This window comes from Andrena cerasifolii, chromosome 9, assembly GCF_050908995.1.
Source record: "Andrena cerasifolii isolate SP2316 chromosome 9, iyAndCera1_principal, whole genome shotgun sequence".
NCBI lineage: Eukaryota > Metazoa > Arthropoda > Insecta > Hymenoptera > Andrenidae > Andrena > Andrena cerasifolii.
In genome coordinates, this window is record NC_135126.1 from 4,887,146 (window position 1) to 4,904,463 (window position 17,318).

Here is a 17,318-nt window from a genome sequence, read left to right on the forward strand (position 1 = left end):
TTGTACATTTCTGTTGGTCCAGTTGGTGCGTAGGCCATGTGACCAGTGATCAGAATCACGAAGCCAGCCACGGCCAACCAGCGTCACCGGGAAATAGATTGTCACACACACTTTTTCCTTATTGCCTTACGAATCGATCAAAAGAAAAAACATTAAAAACGGTGAGGCACATCCAACAATATAGGCGAAAGAACGCTCCGGGTTACGCTAACCCATGTGTGACTGTAGCGGAACGAAATGATTGTGTGACCTTTGAGAGTTAATCATATAGAAGGAAAAGTAAAAGAATAGGGGAAATAAATAGAGGCGAAAAATTCAAAACAAATCAATTCAATATATTGTTACAATCAAAAGTATTATATAAGGTATAAATAGGTTATGTAATGTCTAATATGCCGTTCAGAAATTGAAATATGTCAAATATTTCCCGCTTTTCTTTTGGTTGTTTAACATCGGCACTTGTGGCGGTACGATATGACCCACCAAAACTAGGAGAGATACCTTACTTTATATTATTAGTTATCTATGTACATGTATCAATGGTAGCCGGAGTGACATTAATTTTTAGCTGAGCATGAGTGAACGTGATGCATTTAGAGAAAATAAAGTGAATAATTACTTTTAAAGATTGTATCTTATTTTTCAAAGTGAAAGTAGATTGTCACAAGAAATTATAAAGCGACTACGATCTTTGTAGACTACAAATGCTATATCTGGTTTAAATTTGGGCCAAATCACCGGCATATCATACATATATAGTGTAAAACAGCATGTGAAGTTATTGCCGATTTAACTTATGATATATATAAGTATTACATATTTTTAACCTTTGGCAAGATGGAGATATTTGAATTAGATATATGGAAAGGTGATTGGGGTCTGCCATCAGTTGACACGGAATGTTTACAAGTTCTGGTATGTAATTTAATAGAGGTTATGATATAAATTCATTGCAGTATACACTTTCTTTAGGAAAAAGTGAGGTCACGATTGGTACACGCGCATTTAGGGAACGATACGTTCCCTAGAATAAATCCTACAATAATAATTAAAATTTTAAAGTTGTCATATTGATTTTGCTTTTTCTTGAAATATAGATCTTGGTAGATGGAATGAAGACTAATTTTCTAGCACAATTCATTACTGTAGCTACACTATTATAAAAGTGGTTTTGAATCAATGAAGTAAACATGGTATAAATTTGTTAAAGTTACTCACAAAATTGAACATTCAGACAATAAAGAAATGTTATTTGTTCACGAAACAGCAAACAGAAAACAAACAATTTTGAATTTATTAAATTTATCGTAGATGCGATACTTATATTTATCGAAGGATTAATTATGTAATAAAAGAATGATACTTTTATGCCATTTTATTGGTAGAAATAAAAAGATGTGGTAATTTGCTGTCACAAAATTGAGTGTAAATATAACAAAATTATATTATACGTTGATATGTGACAATTTTTTCGCCAATAGGTTATTCTAGTTGTCAGAAAAGAAAATGAAACTTGAACGTTGATTAGCATTTCATGGAACATTAATACAAATGTATTCACTATTCAGGTTTATGCTAAATTTAATGACATACCTTTGAAAGTAAATACTTCCGGCAATCCATTTAGAACGCCGAATGGTCGATTACCTGTACTAAGGAGTCATAGCCGTACATTGGATGCAGTGAAAGATATTATCGAATATTTTAGGGAAAATGGTTACAATACTGAGTATAATTTAACTCGGAAAGAGTGCGCGAAAGTTGTGGCTTATGAGACACTGTTAAAAGAAAAACTGTATCCTGCGTTACAATTCATTTGGTAGGTATATTTTTCTTTATAATTTTAACCGAGATAATATGATCCCGATTGTGAAATATTCATACTTTTAGGTGGATAGATAAGAAAAATGTAGATGAATTAGTAAGACCATGGTATTGTAAAGCACTCCCGTTCCCATTCAATTTATATTATCCAGGAAAATTTGAACAACAAGCGCGTAGTATATTTGAAACTTTGTATAGTACAGCAGATACTATAGCTGTCGTAGAAAACCAGGTAATAACGATACTTCGTCTACTGCATAAGTAGCTTATTCTATTGCAAAATTTACTTGTTTTAGTTTTAACATTATTCTATTATTCGTAATTCTCTGAACCCTATACGGGTGTATAATGAAGAGTATGAAACTCGTAGATGAGCTCTTCGCTCTTGAAGGCATCAAGCCAGGCCCCTCGCGTCCCTCGAGAGCAAAAGGTCCCCATGGTGGGGCATAACCGTTCGCAACCACTCGCGGTTGCTCTTCGAAGGCAAGACCAAAAGTTCGATAGGCCTGTGGTAGATATGTGTGTTGCATACACCATTTTCCTTTTGTTTCAGTTCATAAATTGATGTTAAAATAAGTACTCTTTGTTTGTAAGAAAAGTTTTAGGACGCTTTCCCACGGCGCGTAGCTCGTCGAGTGCGCAGGCTCGTTAAATTTGTTTGACAAACGCAAATCCCCGAGCCATGGGCATTCCTATGACACGTTAGGCTCGCCGTTCCCCGATCCATGCAAACTCGTCGAGCCGGAACATATACGGACAGTGGTTTAGTTAGAAGTGAAATTTCGAAATGAGTAGTCGAGAAAAACGCATTCCCTCTCACGCTGCAGTTTATTGTGTTATTAAGCTTTCGCGAAATTCCCGAAATCAGCGACTTTCGACCTTATTCTGCGATCTTTAAGCGTTTATAGCTCAGAGCAACGTTAACCGATTTTGATGCAATTTTAGGTACATATGTAACTTACTTCAATCTACAAACGGGTTTGTTGAATTTTCATTACAGGCTCACAAAAAAAAGTTAAACAAACGACCTTTACAATTTTTTTTTTCTATTCCGACCAAATGCATTTTTTTTTCAAAACGGCAAAACACGTCACTTAACAAACTAATCCTTCTGGCTTCTAAAAAAAAACTCATGTCGTTTGGACCAATTCTAAAAAAGTTATGCGATTTTAAAAACCGTCCAAATACTTTTTTTACTCACTGTATATAGACAGCGTAAGCTGAGGTGGGTGTAAGATTCGCGGTAAGGGGAGCGATACAGGCAAATCGGGTAACGCAATGGTTATGCATGCCGAATGCTTCCGAAGCTAACCCGACGTGCCTGTATCTGACCTCTGCCTTTTCCCCTCCAAGTCTACCGTTGTTCCCCTCGCCGATAGTCCCAGCTTCTGCTCCGTTTATATATGTCTATGGTCGCAAGCGCTTAATAGCATAAGCGTGGACTGCGTTAATGATGCTAGTAGGATTCTAACACTTTCATGGGGCACACCCTTTGTTCAAAAGAACTCGCTGATACTCTCCCTGCACTCAAAGTACTCTCCCTGCACACACTGTGCCGCTCCCGGATGTTGTTTCGGCCTGCAGGGTGTAACGTTTGTAGGCGTGGCGTTGACGCAAGTGACAGGATTTTTTATATGTCGAGTGGCGCGCAATAAAGAAATGAATTTCATGAACCAGAATTCTGCTTAACAGTGTTTATTCAAGAAAATACCTTCTACGTATAACTAATTAAAAAAATACTATCGTGTAAATTTTTAATGAAATATTAATTATATGCTCATTCACACATCATCGTGACATCAGTATATTTTGTACTTGCTTTATCAATGTAACTTTTTACTTCTATAAAAAACCGACCAATAATACTAAATGCACACATTGCAGGTATATTCTGAAGCACAGAAATGTTTGACTCTATTATCTACAAGACTGGATAATTCAAAGTATTTCTTTGGCCTAAAACCTAGTGTACTAGATGCCATTATATATTCTTATTTGGCCCCACTACTGAAAGCTCCTTTACCAAACCCAGCTTTGCAAAATCATTTAAAGGCTTGTACGAATTTAGTGAAATATATATCACGTATATCGCAAAAGTACTTTGCAAATGAATATGTTGAGTATAAACAACAGAAAGCTAAAGAACATGCTCAGAAAATAAGAAGAGACTCAGAGACTGAATTTCCTAATAAAAGAAGAAATCAAGTTTTTGCTGGACTATTTGCTGCCTCGGTAATGGCAGGTTACGCATTTTCAACTGGAATAGTAGAGGTAAATGTTTTTCATACAATATAATTAACTCTACAGCAGTTATAATATTACAGAAAGGATAAAAAATGTAAGGGAACAAGTGCCTGGAAGAGAGATCGCGCCGATTCGGATAAACGCGTTGCCGAAAGTTGTTCGAAGCCTTCGAATAAAAGTCGAATAAACTACGGATAAAGATGAAAACCTTATTCGACGGTTCGAATAAACGTTCTTCGTATAAAAAAATTATCTTCCGCCGTCGAATAAATTCACTTCAAATAAATTTATTCATCCGTGGTGTTTGGAATAAAGATAAATCGTGTTATTCGAAGCTTCGAATAACGGATAAATATACAATATTGATAATATAACGGATAAACATAAATATCGATTAACTCTCCGTATCCTGTGCCTGAGTCAATTTTGACCCACCGCTTGAGATTGCTAACGCATACAGTGACGGAGCTGTGTATGTCAGTCGTGGCCAAGTGATCACTTAGCTGTTGGGGGTGTCATAAAAACATAAACACTCTCCTCCATACAGGCTCTTCTCATTTTCTGCCGCTAAACTGCTCGCAGGCCATGTCAACAGAATATGATCGATTTCTGCCATTAAAGCGTTCAGCAGACCCTGCCGCCAATCTGCTCGCAGGTTAATGCAGCACAATCTGTTGGCTTTCTGTTATCAGTCTGCTTTGCAATCCTGTATCAAATCTGTAGTCTTTCTGTCTCAAAGTGAAACTGTACCCTTTAAAATATTCTGACGTATTTTTTAGAAAATGAAACTCCGTAGAAAAAAGTTCTATTACGTATTTTCGATTTCTTTTTATTATTTATTCATATCATATCATCACCTTTCGAGTTGTACCACGAATTATGGAATACTGTACAATTATAAAATGGGAGAGAAAGGATCAATGATTTTCTCATATCTGTCTATAAAACTGTGTTTATGCCAATAAAACTTATACATACTTATGTACAATAATAAAAATAACATGAAATGAAGTAACGTTTCCTACATTAATGGCACAATTTGGTAGGCTTCATTTATTAGCTGCACTCTGGGACTAATGTATTAAAGTTTAGAGATATTCTCTGTGAGGAAAATATCTAGTAATTATATGTAATTGCTGTAAATTACTCCGACATTAATATCAAAAGGATAATATGTATGTTATAGGTGCCCCTGAAGGAGAATGGAGTTTCCGATGCACATGCAGATTATATGTTGGAGGATGAAAACACTGAATAATAATCTTGAGGAAGAAAATGCAACTGTGATGTTAACGGAATAATTTGAAGTTAACACTTTAACCTGAAAACGCTTTATTTTCATTGTTATTATTCTTTATTAAAATTATTAAACGATAAGGCATTCTTTACTAGGAAGGAATATATTATAATTTGCCAATTGTACACGAGCATAAATTTGTATGAATAAAACTCTTGATTAAATATATGTAGATACAATGTTTTAATTATTATTTTTATATTTTGATAAAATACCCGCTGTAGCATACTGAACTTCTTCCAAAAAACTGTGAGAATTGTGAATAGTAGTACCCCCCAAGATAATTTTTATTCCTGAATTTTGTTTATTTAAATTATATACGTTCAGGCTTTCTTCATAAGTTGTTCCTCCAATCATAAAAACAATTACATCTTGGGGCCTAAAAAAATAAATAGTACCTATATAATGTATACATTTTGCATGTTGCGTGGATGAAATAAAGTGAGACTACAAAAGCAGAGCAGTGACGACTTTGATGTTCGTTAACCAATAGCGATTATGGGGACGAGTTTGTAGGCCCCGTGTTTGGGGCCGACGCGACAACATCAACGAATACCAAGAGAGCAAACGGGACACAAGCGATGCAAGCGAAGCTGCCCCTCCTGCCTCTGTGCCGTTCTAGGGATCGTAAGAGAAAGTAGGGAAAGTAATTTAGAAAATGAAATTAACCTTTTCGATATTATCGTATTTCCGAGATAGGGAAATGTTTGTGAACTGAGCTTTCCTTTTATTAAATCTTCAAGCGTTTCATTCAATAAAGGTGTGTGTTGAGTATATATATTATCCACTCCACTTAAACCTTTGAATAATTTTTTAGTAATCTTGGCTACTGATTCACGATCAAATAAATTGCTTTGCCGTGTATTAATTCCACTATATTGTAGTATGCTGTACACAAGCTAAAACATTATTTTCAAGTTATTAATAATACATATTCCGATGTAAACATTATAACTACAAGTGTGTTAATTCTAACATACCTTAATATATTTTTCTGAAACTCCTTTGTTTTTCAATAAGCTCAATAAACCGCTAATATCATTATTTGCGTGTTTTTCATAATGAAGTGCATACAACATTACCAATCTCACACTATCCATTTCTCGAATGTGTTGATTATTAATAAGTTCTTTTATCTTTTGCAGCTACAATAAAAATAAAAAAAATGTAATTAATTATTGTAACGAAATATAGCAGTCCGCTGCTATATGCGTGCAAAGCCATTTCTATCACTTCTGATTATTCCGTATAAGGGGGATGCTTTACCCACCGCGTATCTGAGAATAATAAGATTTGCGAAGTAAATGAATCATATATTAATGAAAATTATAATTTTTACATCTTTCTTCTTAAAGGGCTACCGTCTAACATGCGCGTTTGTCAGTTGGCCTAATATACTATTTTTTCATTCATATCCTTTCTTTCTCGCCTTTAAAAAAGCAAAAGTGAAATGATAATCAATATATCGGTCCGTGGAAATACAGCTGGGTTTCGTTAAATAGGTGTTTCGGACCTATGTTTTACGGCATATAAAAACGCGTATAACTGCAAAACTACGCATTATTCGACATATGGTATTCCTACCTGTTTTATTATTTTGATAATTTAACCGATCCTGAAAAAATTTCCCACAGTTTTATAAATACTCTGTATACGAAGAGTCTGCCGCGTCGTTGTAGATCCCAGTCATTCTTCTCGTTAAACGGTTTGTACGAAGGTGGACAAAATTATAGAATGCTTTATGACATTTTTTTAAATAAGAACTCTATCCTCATGCGTTATATTCGCTCGCGTAAACATATAATCGACGACAAGCACGCATATAATCAAGGACTACTGTATTAACCGAACATATTGTTATATTTGTTGTACCTGAATTGAATGATCGCTTTGACAACTTAGTTCTTGCTCCAATTCTGATACTTGTAATAAGTTATGATTCTCCACCAGTGAAGAAAGTTCTCCAACTACTGTTACATGTTTGGATACAGTTCCAGAAAGTTTTTTAAACAGAGGATAAGTTTCTACAAAAGTTTTCATATCAGCTATACTTTCTACCTTTTGATTTTTCTTAGCTTTTCTTTGAAATTCATCCATCAATTCTTTTATTGTTTGCCCAATTTCACCAAAATTGTGATATAAATTCTGTCAAAAATCAGTTTCCATTAAAAATATGATGAAAACTTATGCACATGCCAGTAACCAAATAGCATAGAATATAATATGTACTTACAGTTGCATAAAATTCATCATGTTCTGCACTGAGAACAACTTCCTTTAATTCTTTTGAAATACTTTTTACGTGTGACAAATTAACACGATTATTGTTAATAGTCAATAGTTCATGAACCATTGCCTGATACGTCCACTGATTTAATAAAGGTGTAACGGGATCATCTCTTCTGTCAAGTATAAGTAGAAGTGGACTTGACTCCTGTCTGAATTCGAAGGAACTTGATTCTTTACTTAAAACTTCTCGTATCTTTTCTGCCAATCTCTTTGTCATTTCAGAGCTGCTTTGGTAACGTATATAGGGACACTTTTTAACTGATAATAAGACAGAAATTATGCCTAGAAGAGTTCGATGCAAGTGTATTGGATTCCATAGCAAACCTTAATAAAAGAAATGAGGAAAAATAATGTTACACTAATACGTACTAAATATTCCTTTCAAACTTACTAAGAAAACTTACTAAGTACCCGGTAATTATGACAAAATTTTGTTTTACATTCTTCACAATTTCATTATTTATTTAAATTAAAAAGTCCTGAAGCTATGAAAATTCTTAATAATCAGTTCAATGCAAAAAATTCCCAGAATATATGAAAAATTATGTTGAACTTCCTAAATAGCTTTCATGTTATCACTAAATATCCGGTGCATGATTATTTCACCCTATATACGAGAAAATTATTTGAAGTTCAGAATGAAAGGCCTACAAATAAAAAAATTATTTGTGGCCGTCGGATGAATTCCCGTCGAATAAATTGATTCATCCGTGGCGCTTCAAATTAAAATTGACTCGGGTTATTTTTATTCGAGAGAAAGCTAAAATCTCTTTTATTTCATACGTTATTTCAATATTTTTTTATTTAAATAATGCCCGTCTCTGGTAGCTTGTAACACATTATTTTGTAATGATTTTTGTACCTATATAAGAATTAAACTTGTTTTACATGATGAATGCTTTTTAAGAATATTTTAGCTATGGTACATGACGCGCAAACACATAAATGACACATACACGTGCATATGCGCCCAGCCATATAGGCAGACCGACAATTGTCTTTCAAATATTATATGTGCCAATTGGTAATTATTAAATACATATAGTTACTTATTTACAATTACTTATTATTGTATGTCATAGTACAAAATTTGTAATCACCGTATCAGGTAAAGAAAATGTATTACCTTGTGAACATCCAATAATTCCAAGTGAAAATAAATGTGGACTAATTGCTAAGTAGTCTGCATAGTACTCATGAACTTCTTTCACAACTTCTTGTTCGTCGCTTTCAGCCAACAGTTTAATATCAGACTTCGCAATAATATTACTGAAATCTAAGTAAGGTCATGATGTTTAATTATAGAATTTTTGTAATATACTATCATTATTAACACTTTACAGCTTTCTAATATTAACGATAAAATCTCGCTAAAAATGTCTAGATTTTAATTATGTATAATTAAAAATAGCCCGAATGAGGGCTATCATTTTCATCGGAATGATCTTTCCTATTTATTGATAGTATTCTAATTCCGATTAAAGCGAATCTGCGCTTTATTCCTCTTAGTCTAAAGACAAATGAAATGGCAGTTGATTTTCTGGCCATACACTCTCTATTTCTATTAGTTCTAGATGTTAATGCAATTTTGTTCACATGTAGATTTCACTCTACCGGTGCAGAATATACACTGCTGATAAAAATTAAAGGAACATTATAAATTTCCCGAAAAGGGTGGTTATTTTCAAAATTTTAAATAGCTGTGTCTCCGCGAATAATGGTCGCAAAAAATATTTAAATAACAGCATTTGAACGCTTGAAGTTTTAGTTTTTGAATCAAGGACTCAAATTTTTTTTCATCCATTATGATACTGTTTTATCGAGATGAAGCACAGAAAACGAAGTTTAAATTTTCTTTGCCTAGTTTGAACGTATGCACGGGTCAAAAATTTATTTATTTTATTGTGACACAAATATATTTTTCAAGATCAATAAAGTATTTTTGTTTTTCATTAAACAACAAAAAATAATTTTGGCCAATTTTCTGCAATTATTGACGCCATATTGGAGCTGTCATTTTGAATTTTGTAGTTTTGACATGAGATTCAAAATCAGCGGCCCCAAAAACCCTTATATACCAAGTTTGAACAAATTGTAAAACATCTAGAATTATGGCCAGCTTTTGAAGCCAAATACCCCACGGTACAGCGCATGGTTGTAGTGGAATGCGTGCGTCAGGCGCTGTTGCCGGTTTACCTGTTCGCGCGAGCGCGGGTTGCATGATTAACTAATGACCCTGTACATATTACATAACTTGTGCACACACTATGCGAGGATTTACTCCATATACATCAATCCTCGTCCCTGTTGTCCCCACTAGGTGTAATTTAGCGATAGTGATTATAAATCTTAACATCGGATTAATATAAATATTTTTGTAATTATTACTTACAAACGTAATATGTACCATATTTGGGACATCGTAACTCGTTACAAAGATGTTCAACATTCTCTTTCGTTGGTCTTACGAAAACTATACACTTCAAATGTTTTAATCCTTCGTTACGAACATTTGCGTCAATTCTCTCAAAAAGGTAGACTTCCTTCATGAATATTTCTGATTGACTATACAATAAACTCACGATACTTGTCTGCAAATATATAAATTTGCAATGATACCTGTTTCATATATACAGGATGTCCCAGAATAAGTGGGAAATATTTGAAGGGTGACTTCAACTCATGTAAATAATAAAAAATAATTCATATAAACATATGTCCTATTTGGTTTTCTTTTCGAGTTATAGCGAATTTGATTTTCACAAACTGTATCTGTTTACTTTCGTAAGATATGTTCGAAATGACCTTGCATCTGAGTAAAAGCCTGCAGTCGTCTTACCAATAACTTACCGCTGTCTTACACTCCCCATATGTCCAGCTGTTGCTCAGATATGCTGGGAACCTTTTTCAATTCGCTATAATTCGAAAACAAAGTCAAATAAGATATATATTTATATGAACTTTTTTTATTATTTGGAACACCCTGTACAGTATTTCTTCGCTTAGAGCTCCGTTTGGCCTACGCGTTAGAAGCTCGGCGCTATCCCCACCACTTATGGCTCACACCTGTTCTGCGAAGTCGAGAGCCAGTCAGACGGACTGAAAGCGAACGAGGAACAGTACGAGATAGACGATGCGTTGATACTTTGTCTCGCTTCGTCTTTCGGACGCTTGATCCTCCTTCGCATGCGTGACGGGGAGGTAGTGTTGGTTTATACAGGTCCAACTGACGCACTGCCCCTCAGAGTTTCCTCTATAGCAGAAATTTAAACCAAGCAAGATGGTGTGAGCTGACTCCTAGCAAAGAACCACGGGAAGGGCGGAAAGCAGTTGAGGAAATTTGATGACCACTCTTGACTCGATGGGATCACCATAAGGAATCTTGCTATGGAGTAGGCTTTGAGGTCACAAATTATATACCTTCGCAACCGAGGGAACTATACCCATGTGCGCGACGGGCATGAGCACTTACAATTAGACGAAAACGAATCCGCACATGTCGCAGGAGTTCTATGCGGGCCTCGTGCCACCGCCAATCATAGCTGCTCGCACGGCCACGCAAAGGACGGAATACAAGAAGTCCGAAAGACGGAGTGAGACACAGTATCAACGTGTCATCTGTCTCCTGCCGTCCCTCGCTCGCGTTCCGTCCCTCTGACTCGCTCTCGTTGCATCTCGTTCTCGCCTTCGATAAGAAAGTAGCGAGAAACGATTGCTCGGAATCGTGTCCCTTCTACGTTAAATGCTCACCGCCGGTCCCGAGCCGCGAGCTCCTAGCAAATAAATACTGTATATTTCTAGCAAATTGTTCCACTCTTACAGTTGAACATTACGTTTTAAAAATCAAATAGAACGGATAAATACAATTTGAAAATTATCAAGATGTTTATCACTTTCTACGAAAATATTAAGTTCAATGTAATTTATTTGGGTACTTATTTATAAAAACACACTCTTCACCGATTTCGATGACCTCGCAATATGTTGTCAAGGTTAACATTCTAATCTACTTTTTCCTATACATGTTGCCGTCGCTCGGCTTTAGTTTTCGAGACATTCGCCAAAAACTGTAATCGATAGCTGGTCTGGACTAATCTAAACAGCGAAGAAGATAGACATAACCTCACTTTATTTGCGCTCTGGGCCCATAACCTGTTGCACAGTTTTCGGATAATGAAGACTGCATACGTTTTTAGTTTTGATGAATAAACTGTATTTTAACAAAAAATGACTTAATCTGGGTACCTACTATAGCTAATAAGCCTTTTACGTAGCCGGGGAAGTTGCGTATAAATAATTCTCGAAAAATCCATATTTTTCAAGTTACCCCCACCACCAACCCTTAAAATTAAGGTTTTGTATTTTGTAAATATATACTGAAATACCTCTGAATATTTTAGCAGTTTCCATTAATAAAACGGTTTCTTAAAACAATATTTAAATTATTATTAATATAAAGTTTAGACAGCTTTCAATTATTCAAGCAAGAAAGTACGTTAGGATGGAGCGAAAATATATTTTTTTCACATATAATATTGATGTAGGTGTGAAAAGTTGTTCAAAGTGGTCTATAAGCTGGATTCGAAAGGATTTTTTTAAGAAAAAATTATGATTAGGTATAAGGTATAAGTATCCAAACACTACATCTTTTTCGTGCTACATACTACACTTGGCTCGTTTTTAGTAAACTACCTCTTCATTTTGCCCCGAAAAATGGGCCCCTCAGGTTTACCACCTCGGCCTTTCTTCTTAAATCCGCCACTGCCATGTACCTTCCAAATTTCACTTATCGTTATTAAATATTACTGAAATCTATTATGTTAACAAATTGTTTAATAACAATCAATTGCTTATAGCAATTTTACAACAAAATATAATTAATTTGATTGTATGAAGCGGATTTTACTGCCACTTTTTTAAAAAAAATTGTTTAAACAAATTTTTTGATAAACAATTCAACTAACATTTTTTTATGCCAATAATCTTTATTTTCGTCTCCGACAGATATGCAATGGTTAGTTTATTTAAGTATTTGCAGCATGTGCCGTGGATTGTAATAAATTAGTAAATAATAATGGTTTCTTACTGTTATGCGCCATTTTTTAGCAACTATTCCTTAGTATTGCATTATATACAGTACAATAGCTATAGCTTCAGGACTTCAAGAAAAAACGTTTTTCGTCCGTATGATTCATATTTTACTAGAATTTGCCGAGTTTGGGCGGCCATATTGGATCCGTCATCTCAGCGATACCTAATACCTCAATATACCAAGTTTCGATGATTTTCATTTCGATTTAGCGTGGGAATCGATTTGAACGCGACTATGTCATTTTCTCCCACTATGTGCCAGTGACGCAAGGGCTATAAAATTAATTAAAACATGACAAAAATCTTTTTTTCCTGTCATTTTATAAACTATCAGATAAATTAGGAGGATAAGTAAAAGTATGATATTTTAGTGCCTATTGACGTTTGTAAAGAACATTAAAATTTTTAAATTTTTGTACTGGCCAGGGACTCCGCTGTGTCGGTGTAGAGTTAACAACAGGTATTTCAATTAACAATAAGTACAGTCAATTAAGAAAATCTTCATACACCTCATTAGCTTCTATATGTTTGTGCGTTTATCTGTCGCCTAAAACCTTTTCAACGATAAACTCTGGTATCTTGAAATGTGCCTCAGCCCATTATGCCTGACTAATCCAGATGAAAAAACCAGACACACTAATGAATTTTTAAAATTGATGCTAGACACTCTAAGGTAACTTTTACCGCTTTATTTTCGTACCTACGCGATGTACAAAAGTACGGCCAATTTTAGTCAAGGTAATCAAGGTCCTCAAGGATCTTAGTTTTCCCACACCCCTATAGTTAGGACTTTCCCCAGCCATAGCGAGAGCGTCACTTTCATTTCTGACATCCAAGCGAAGGCATCACCTCGATATTATATACGTTGATTTACTTTTATACAATAAACCAGCATTAAAGCAAATTCGAAGAATCATTATTTGGTAGGACCACAACATGATGTTCAACAATTAAGCATAGAGGTGGCATCATTATGGTTTGGGAGTCTATGAGTACGTTGGCAGAGTGATATTTGGAATCTATTAATGAAAGTATGGATCAAAATGTTTACCTTAATTTTGTAAAAAAGAATTTAGACCATAGTGGAAAGAATTAAATCTTGTTGGAAGATACACGACCCAAAGCATACGGCAGAGGGTTAAGGAATGGTTTCATTCCTATTACATTATTCCTTTTCTTTGATTCAATTAGTAACATATCATTTTTGTTTGTACTACTAATAGTTGTAATGTTTATAAATAAAATACCATAAATATTATTTACTTACTACACTCTCTGTTGAAATTATACAATGCTTAATAAGTTCAAATAAGGTGTACGAAGACGTTTTTGACTAACTGTATCATAAAAATATATTACCTTTTTAATTTAATAAATGTGTATTGTATTACATATAACTTTTATTTTAGAACGTGCAACAATACATGTGTACTTGTTTAAAGAATATTAATAAAGACGCGCTATTAACGATTTTTATAAAATGTTAATGACATATATTTAGTCTTTTATATATACAGGATGGACGAATACTTTCGCAATTTCTTGTAAACTTACTTGTTTCATTTGAATATATAAATTATAAAGTATTTACCGTCTGCTTATCCATTAAAAGAACTTTCATGCCAGGGCCACTTTCTTCTGTCATTCTCCTGATATAAAATTTTAAAGCAACAAACAAATTCATATTTAACTGACACTTTGAACTTTTTGTAACTAATAGTTGTATATTATTAATTTCATATTATTTATGGCTCCAATCAATCAAATTTTACAAATTACATTAAGTTAATGCACATATGTATATCAACTTAGAACACACAACGCTAATCTTGACATATATCATATAATTACTATAGTATATACACTCAGTAAACAATATCACACCATCTATAAGTCACAGGCTACGCCGTTGTAGGGTAGAGAATCCCTACACCATTGTTACTAGTGATCCTCTAGGGAGTGATCGGTATAACCGCAGCCATCTTGTAGCAAAACCGGAAATAAACATATCTATCTCTTTCTATCAGTATTTCTCTCTCTATTTCCGTCAGTATTTCTGTCTCATGCACCATTACCACCGCTCCTGTAGGTGTTTCCCTCTCCATCAGTGCAGCCGAATCCCTCCGAACTCTGGTTTCCAGCTCTCAATGCGCGATGATGCGCGAAGCTGAAGGCACCCTTGATATCGCTTTCACGTGCTTTCACGCCTGTTCGCGTCCGAGCCCAGGAAGCTCACAGACGTCTAAAAACGCCCAAGAGACGTCCTAATGCCTTCCAGACCTAAAACGGACGTACATTTGACGTCTTTCAGACGTCCGTGCTATGTGGGAGAAGGCGCTTCAGGGACGTTAATATTAATTTCCTATATTGACCAACGAATACTACCGTCTAAACTTATTAATTGCTTTTAAGTAATAAAAATGGTTAGAACGTGTGTGTTTTGTGGCGCAGGAAACCTAAGTGAATTAGGTGAAGGTTTAACATATGTATCACGGGTAGGTAGAAATAACATTTATATGCTACTTGTAGGTTAAGTGGAACTTCTTTCTCGTAATAATTATTCTTAAGAAAATTAAAAATGTTTCCGTTGAAGGATGCAGAGTACCTACATCGTTGGTTACTTAACATGGGTCTAGGCCCGAATTTCGTACCTTCAAAGAAGGCCTGGGTTAGGTCTGGGTTAGTGTTCTAATAATTTTGAAAAAACTGTTTTCAAGATGGCACTTCTAAAGACTGTCTTCACCCTGCAAATATTCCTACTATATTTTGACAATATAAATGTTCTTGTGCTTTCGGTCACGTTATATAAGGACAAGATAAAAACAGATCATTTCGTAAGTAATATATGAATTATTCAAATTAAGGAGCTTATTTTTAAGTTAAAGTAACTAATATAATGTTTTTGATGCTTATTAACCAAATGCAATTGTTTAAATATTTAAAATACATGTATTTCTTTGCTTTCTGCACTACAAGCTTTTACTTTTCATACAGTTTCCTTGTAAACATGCATATACTATGTAACTTTCATTTCACTTTCCGTTCAATTATTTAAAGTAAGGGTGATCGTTATTTTTCATTGCTTCAATGCACGCTGTGATTGGTGTTACATAAATGCTGTTTTTAATGAAGCCATTTTTCATTACTGAAATAATTTCTTAATGAACTTTTATAGATTTATTTACTGAAGAGGAGTGGTAGAAGCAATATTGCGATAATGGGGTTGATGATATTAAATAAATTAAGAGAGGATTCTGTGGCGGAGAAATACATAGTTGGTATGGAAAGAAGCAAAAAACATCATTCAGTACATTAAAACATATAGTGAAATTAGTAATGTGTAAGTAAATTTATTATTTATCTCATTTCAGCATTTAACATAGTAAAATAAATGCATGTATTGTTCCAGGTTCATTACACGCTGCATGCAGCGAGAAGAGGGTGAAATGCACAGATGTGGGAATAATACCCTAGACAAAAACGCCGGTTATATGCGCACAGATAAAACTTAATAAGAGCCATGACGGAACAGCTGTAAACGAGGCGATTTGCAAGTCCCCAAAGGTGGGGGAGTCACGCCCGATAATAAACTGATAAGGGGAGGCGGCGATATCTCTGCACAGATATCGTGACCTTCCCTCGTGAGTCTCTGGTGCAGCCCATCAAGGTGACTTACGGCAGGGGGAGTCAGGCCAAAAGAAGACAAACTGAGTCCCAAGCGCTGTCTTATCTAGCATTTTCCATTTTTGAAGAAATATTTCAAGTTCCGCGCTAGATACGACATTTTAAGTAAAGAGGGCAGAAGAGCCTGGAGCTTCACACACGCGGGCTTGGGAAGTTCCACCAGAGCCAATACTATTATTATTTGTATTGTTATTATTATTCTTGTTGTTGTTGTCGTTTTGTACAGAAAAAATATATGAATATTTAATTGTCAATATTTATTGTAATTTAATTAATTTCCCTTACATTTTTATCCTTTCTGTAATATACATCTTTTGCCGAAACATCATTGCTATAAAATCTCCGAAACATTGCGGGATCATTGCTGTAAAATCTCCGAAACGTTGCACGAATATTTTCTCAGTAATATTACCTGTAACGTTGCAACCTTGCACCTCGACATAGTTGCAACGTTCCGGCAATGTTCCGATGCTGTAGGGGTTGAGCAATAAGTCTTAACACTATTACAATAATGTTTAGTATTCATTATAAATAAAAATATTCAAATCCGGTTTATGTACAATTTTGTATTATAGATATACTCCATCCACCTGATAAATCAATAAAAAAAAATAATATGCAAACAATCCGCTGAAGTGATAATGATATATATATATATAATAATGTATTTTAGTACATGTAACAATAAGTGGTTTTCTGGTAAAAAAATTCATATGCAAATAATATCTTCTCTAATATAAAAATATAATGAAATATTGTACATATCTTAATATTATTACTTTATGATCATTATTATCCAAATCTAACATCACAGTTATTATTATGCTTGATATGTTAATTTTTATTAACATGAGAAATAATTAATAACCTATTAATGAGATAACATAAT

At 34.4% G+C, this 17,318-nt stretch overlaps 2 protein-coding genes and 1 long non-coding RNA gene across 4 annotated transcripts; 2 read left to right on the top strand and 1 right to left on the bottom strand.

Annotated features, from left to right (window-relative positions):
- Window positions 1–506: 506 nt before the first annotated feature.
- Window positions 507–5,544, top strand: LOC143372814 (metaxin-1). The gene is made up of 5 exons (XM_076819383.1): window positions 507–915; window positions 1,569–1,819; window positions 1,891–2,056; window positions 3,709–4,095; window positions 5,255–5,544. The coding sequence occupies exons 1-5, from the start codon at window positions 838–840 to the stop codon at window positions 5,324–5,326; spliced, it is 954 nt and encodes a 317-aa protein (XP_076675498.1). The 5' UTR covers window positions 507–837; the 3' UTR covers window positions 5,327–5,544.
- Window positions 5,530–14,584, bottom strand: Vps45 (vacuolar protein sorting 45). 2 transcript variants are annotated; one of them, XM_076819380.1, is made up of 8 exons: window positions 14,337–14,583; window positions 10,047–10,245; window positions 8,781–8,930; window positions 7,599–7,978; window positions 7,238–7,510; window positions 6,346–6,510; window positions 6,035–6,264; window positions 5,530–5,744 (listed from the first exon to the last, which is right to left on the bottom strand). In XM_076819380.1, exons 1-8 carry the CDS (start codon window positions 14,427–14,429, stop codon window positions 5,549–5,551), a joined length of 1,686 nt encoding a protein of 561 aa, XP_076675495.1. In that variant the 5' UTR covers window positions 14,430–14,583; the 3' UTR covers window positions 5,530–5,548. The 2 variants fall into 2 exon arrangements, with proteins under 2 accessions (XP_076675495.1, XP_076675496.1); XM_076819381.1 differs by lacking the exon at window positions 8,781–8,930 and having other exon boundaries at window positions 14,337–14,584.
- Window positions 14,585–14,814: 230 nt separating this feature from the next.
- Window positions 14,815–16,685, top strand: LOC143372815 (uncharacterized). Its single transcript, XR_013086367.1, has 4 exons — window positions 14,815–15,240; window positions 15,339–15,579; window positions 15,921–16,085; window positions 16,155–16,685. It is a non-coding gene; the product is annotated as an uncharacterized LOC143372815 (long non-coding RNA).
- The last annotated feature ends 633 nt before the right edge of the window (window positions 16,686–17,318 follow it).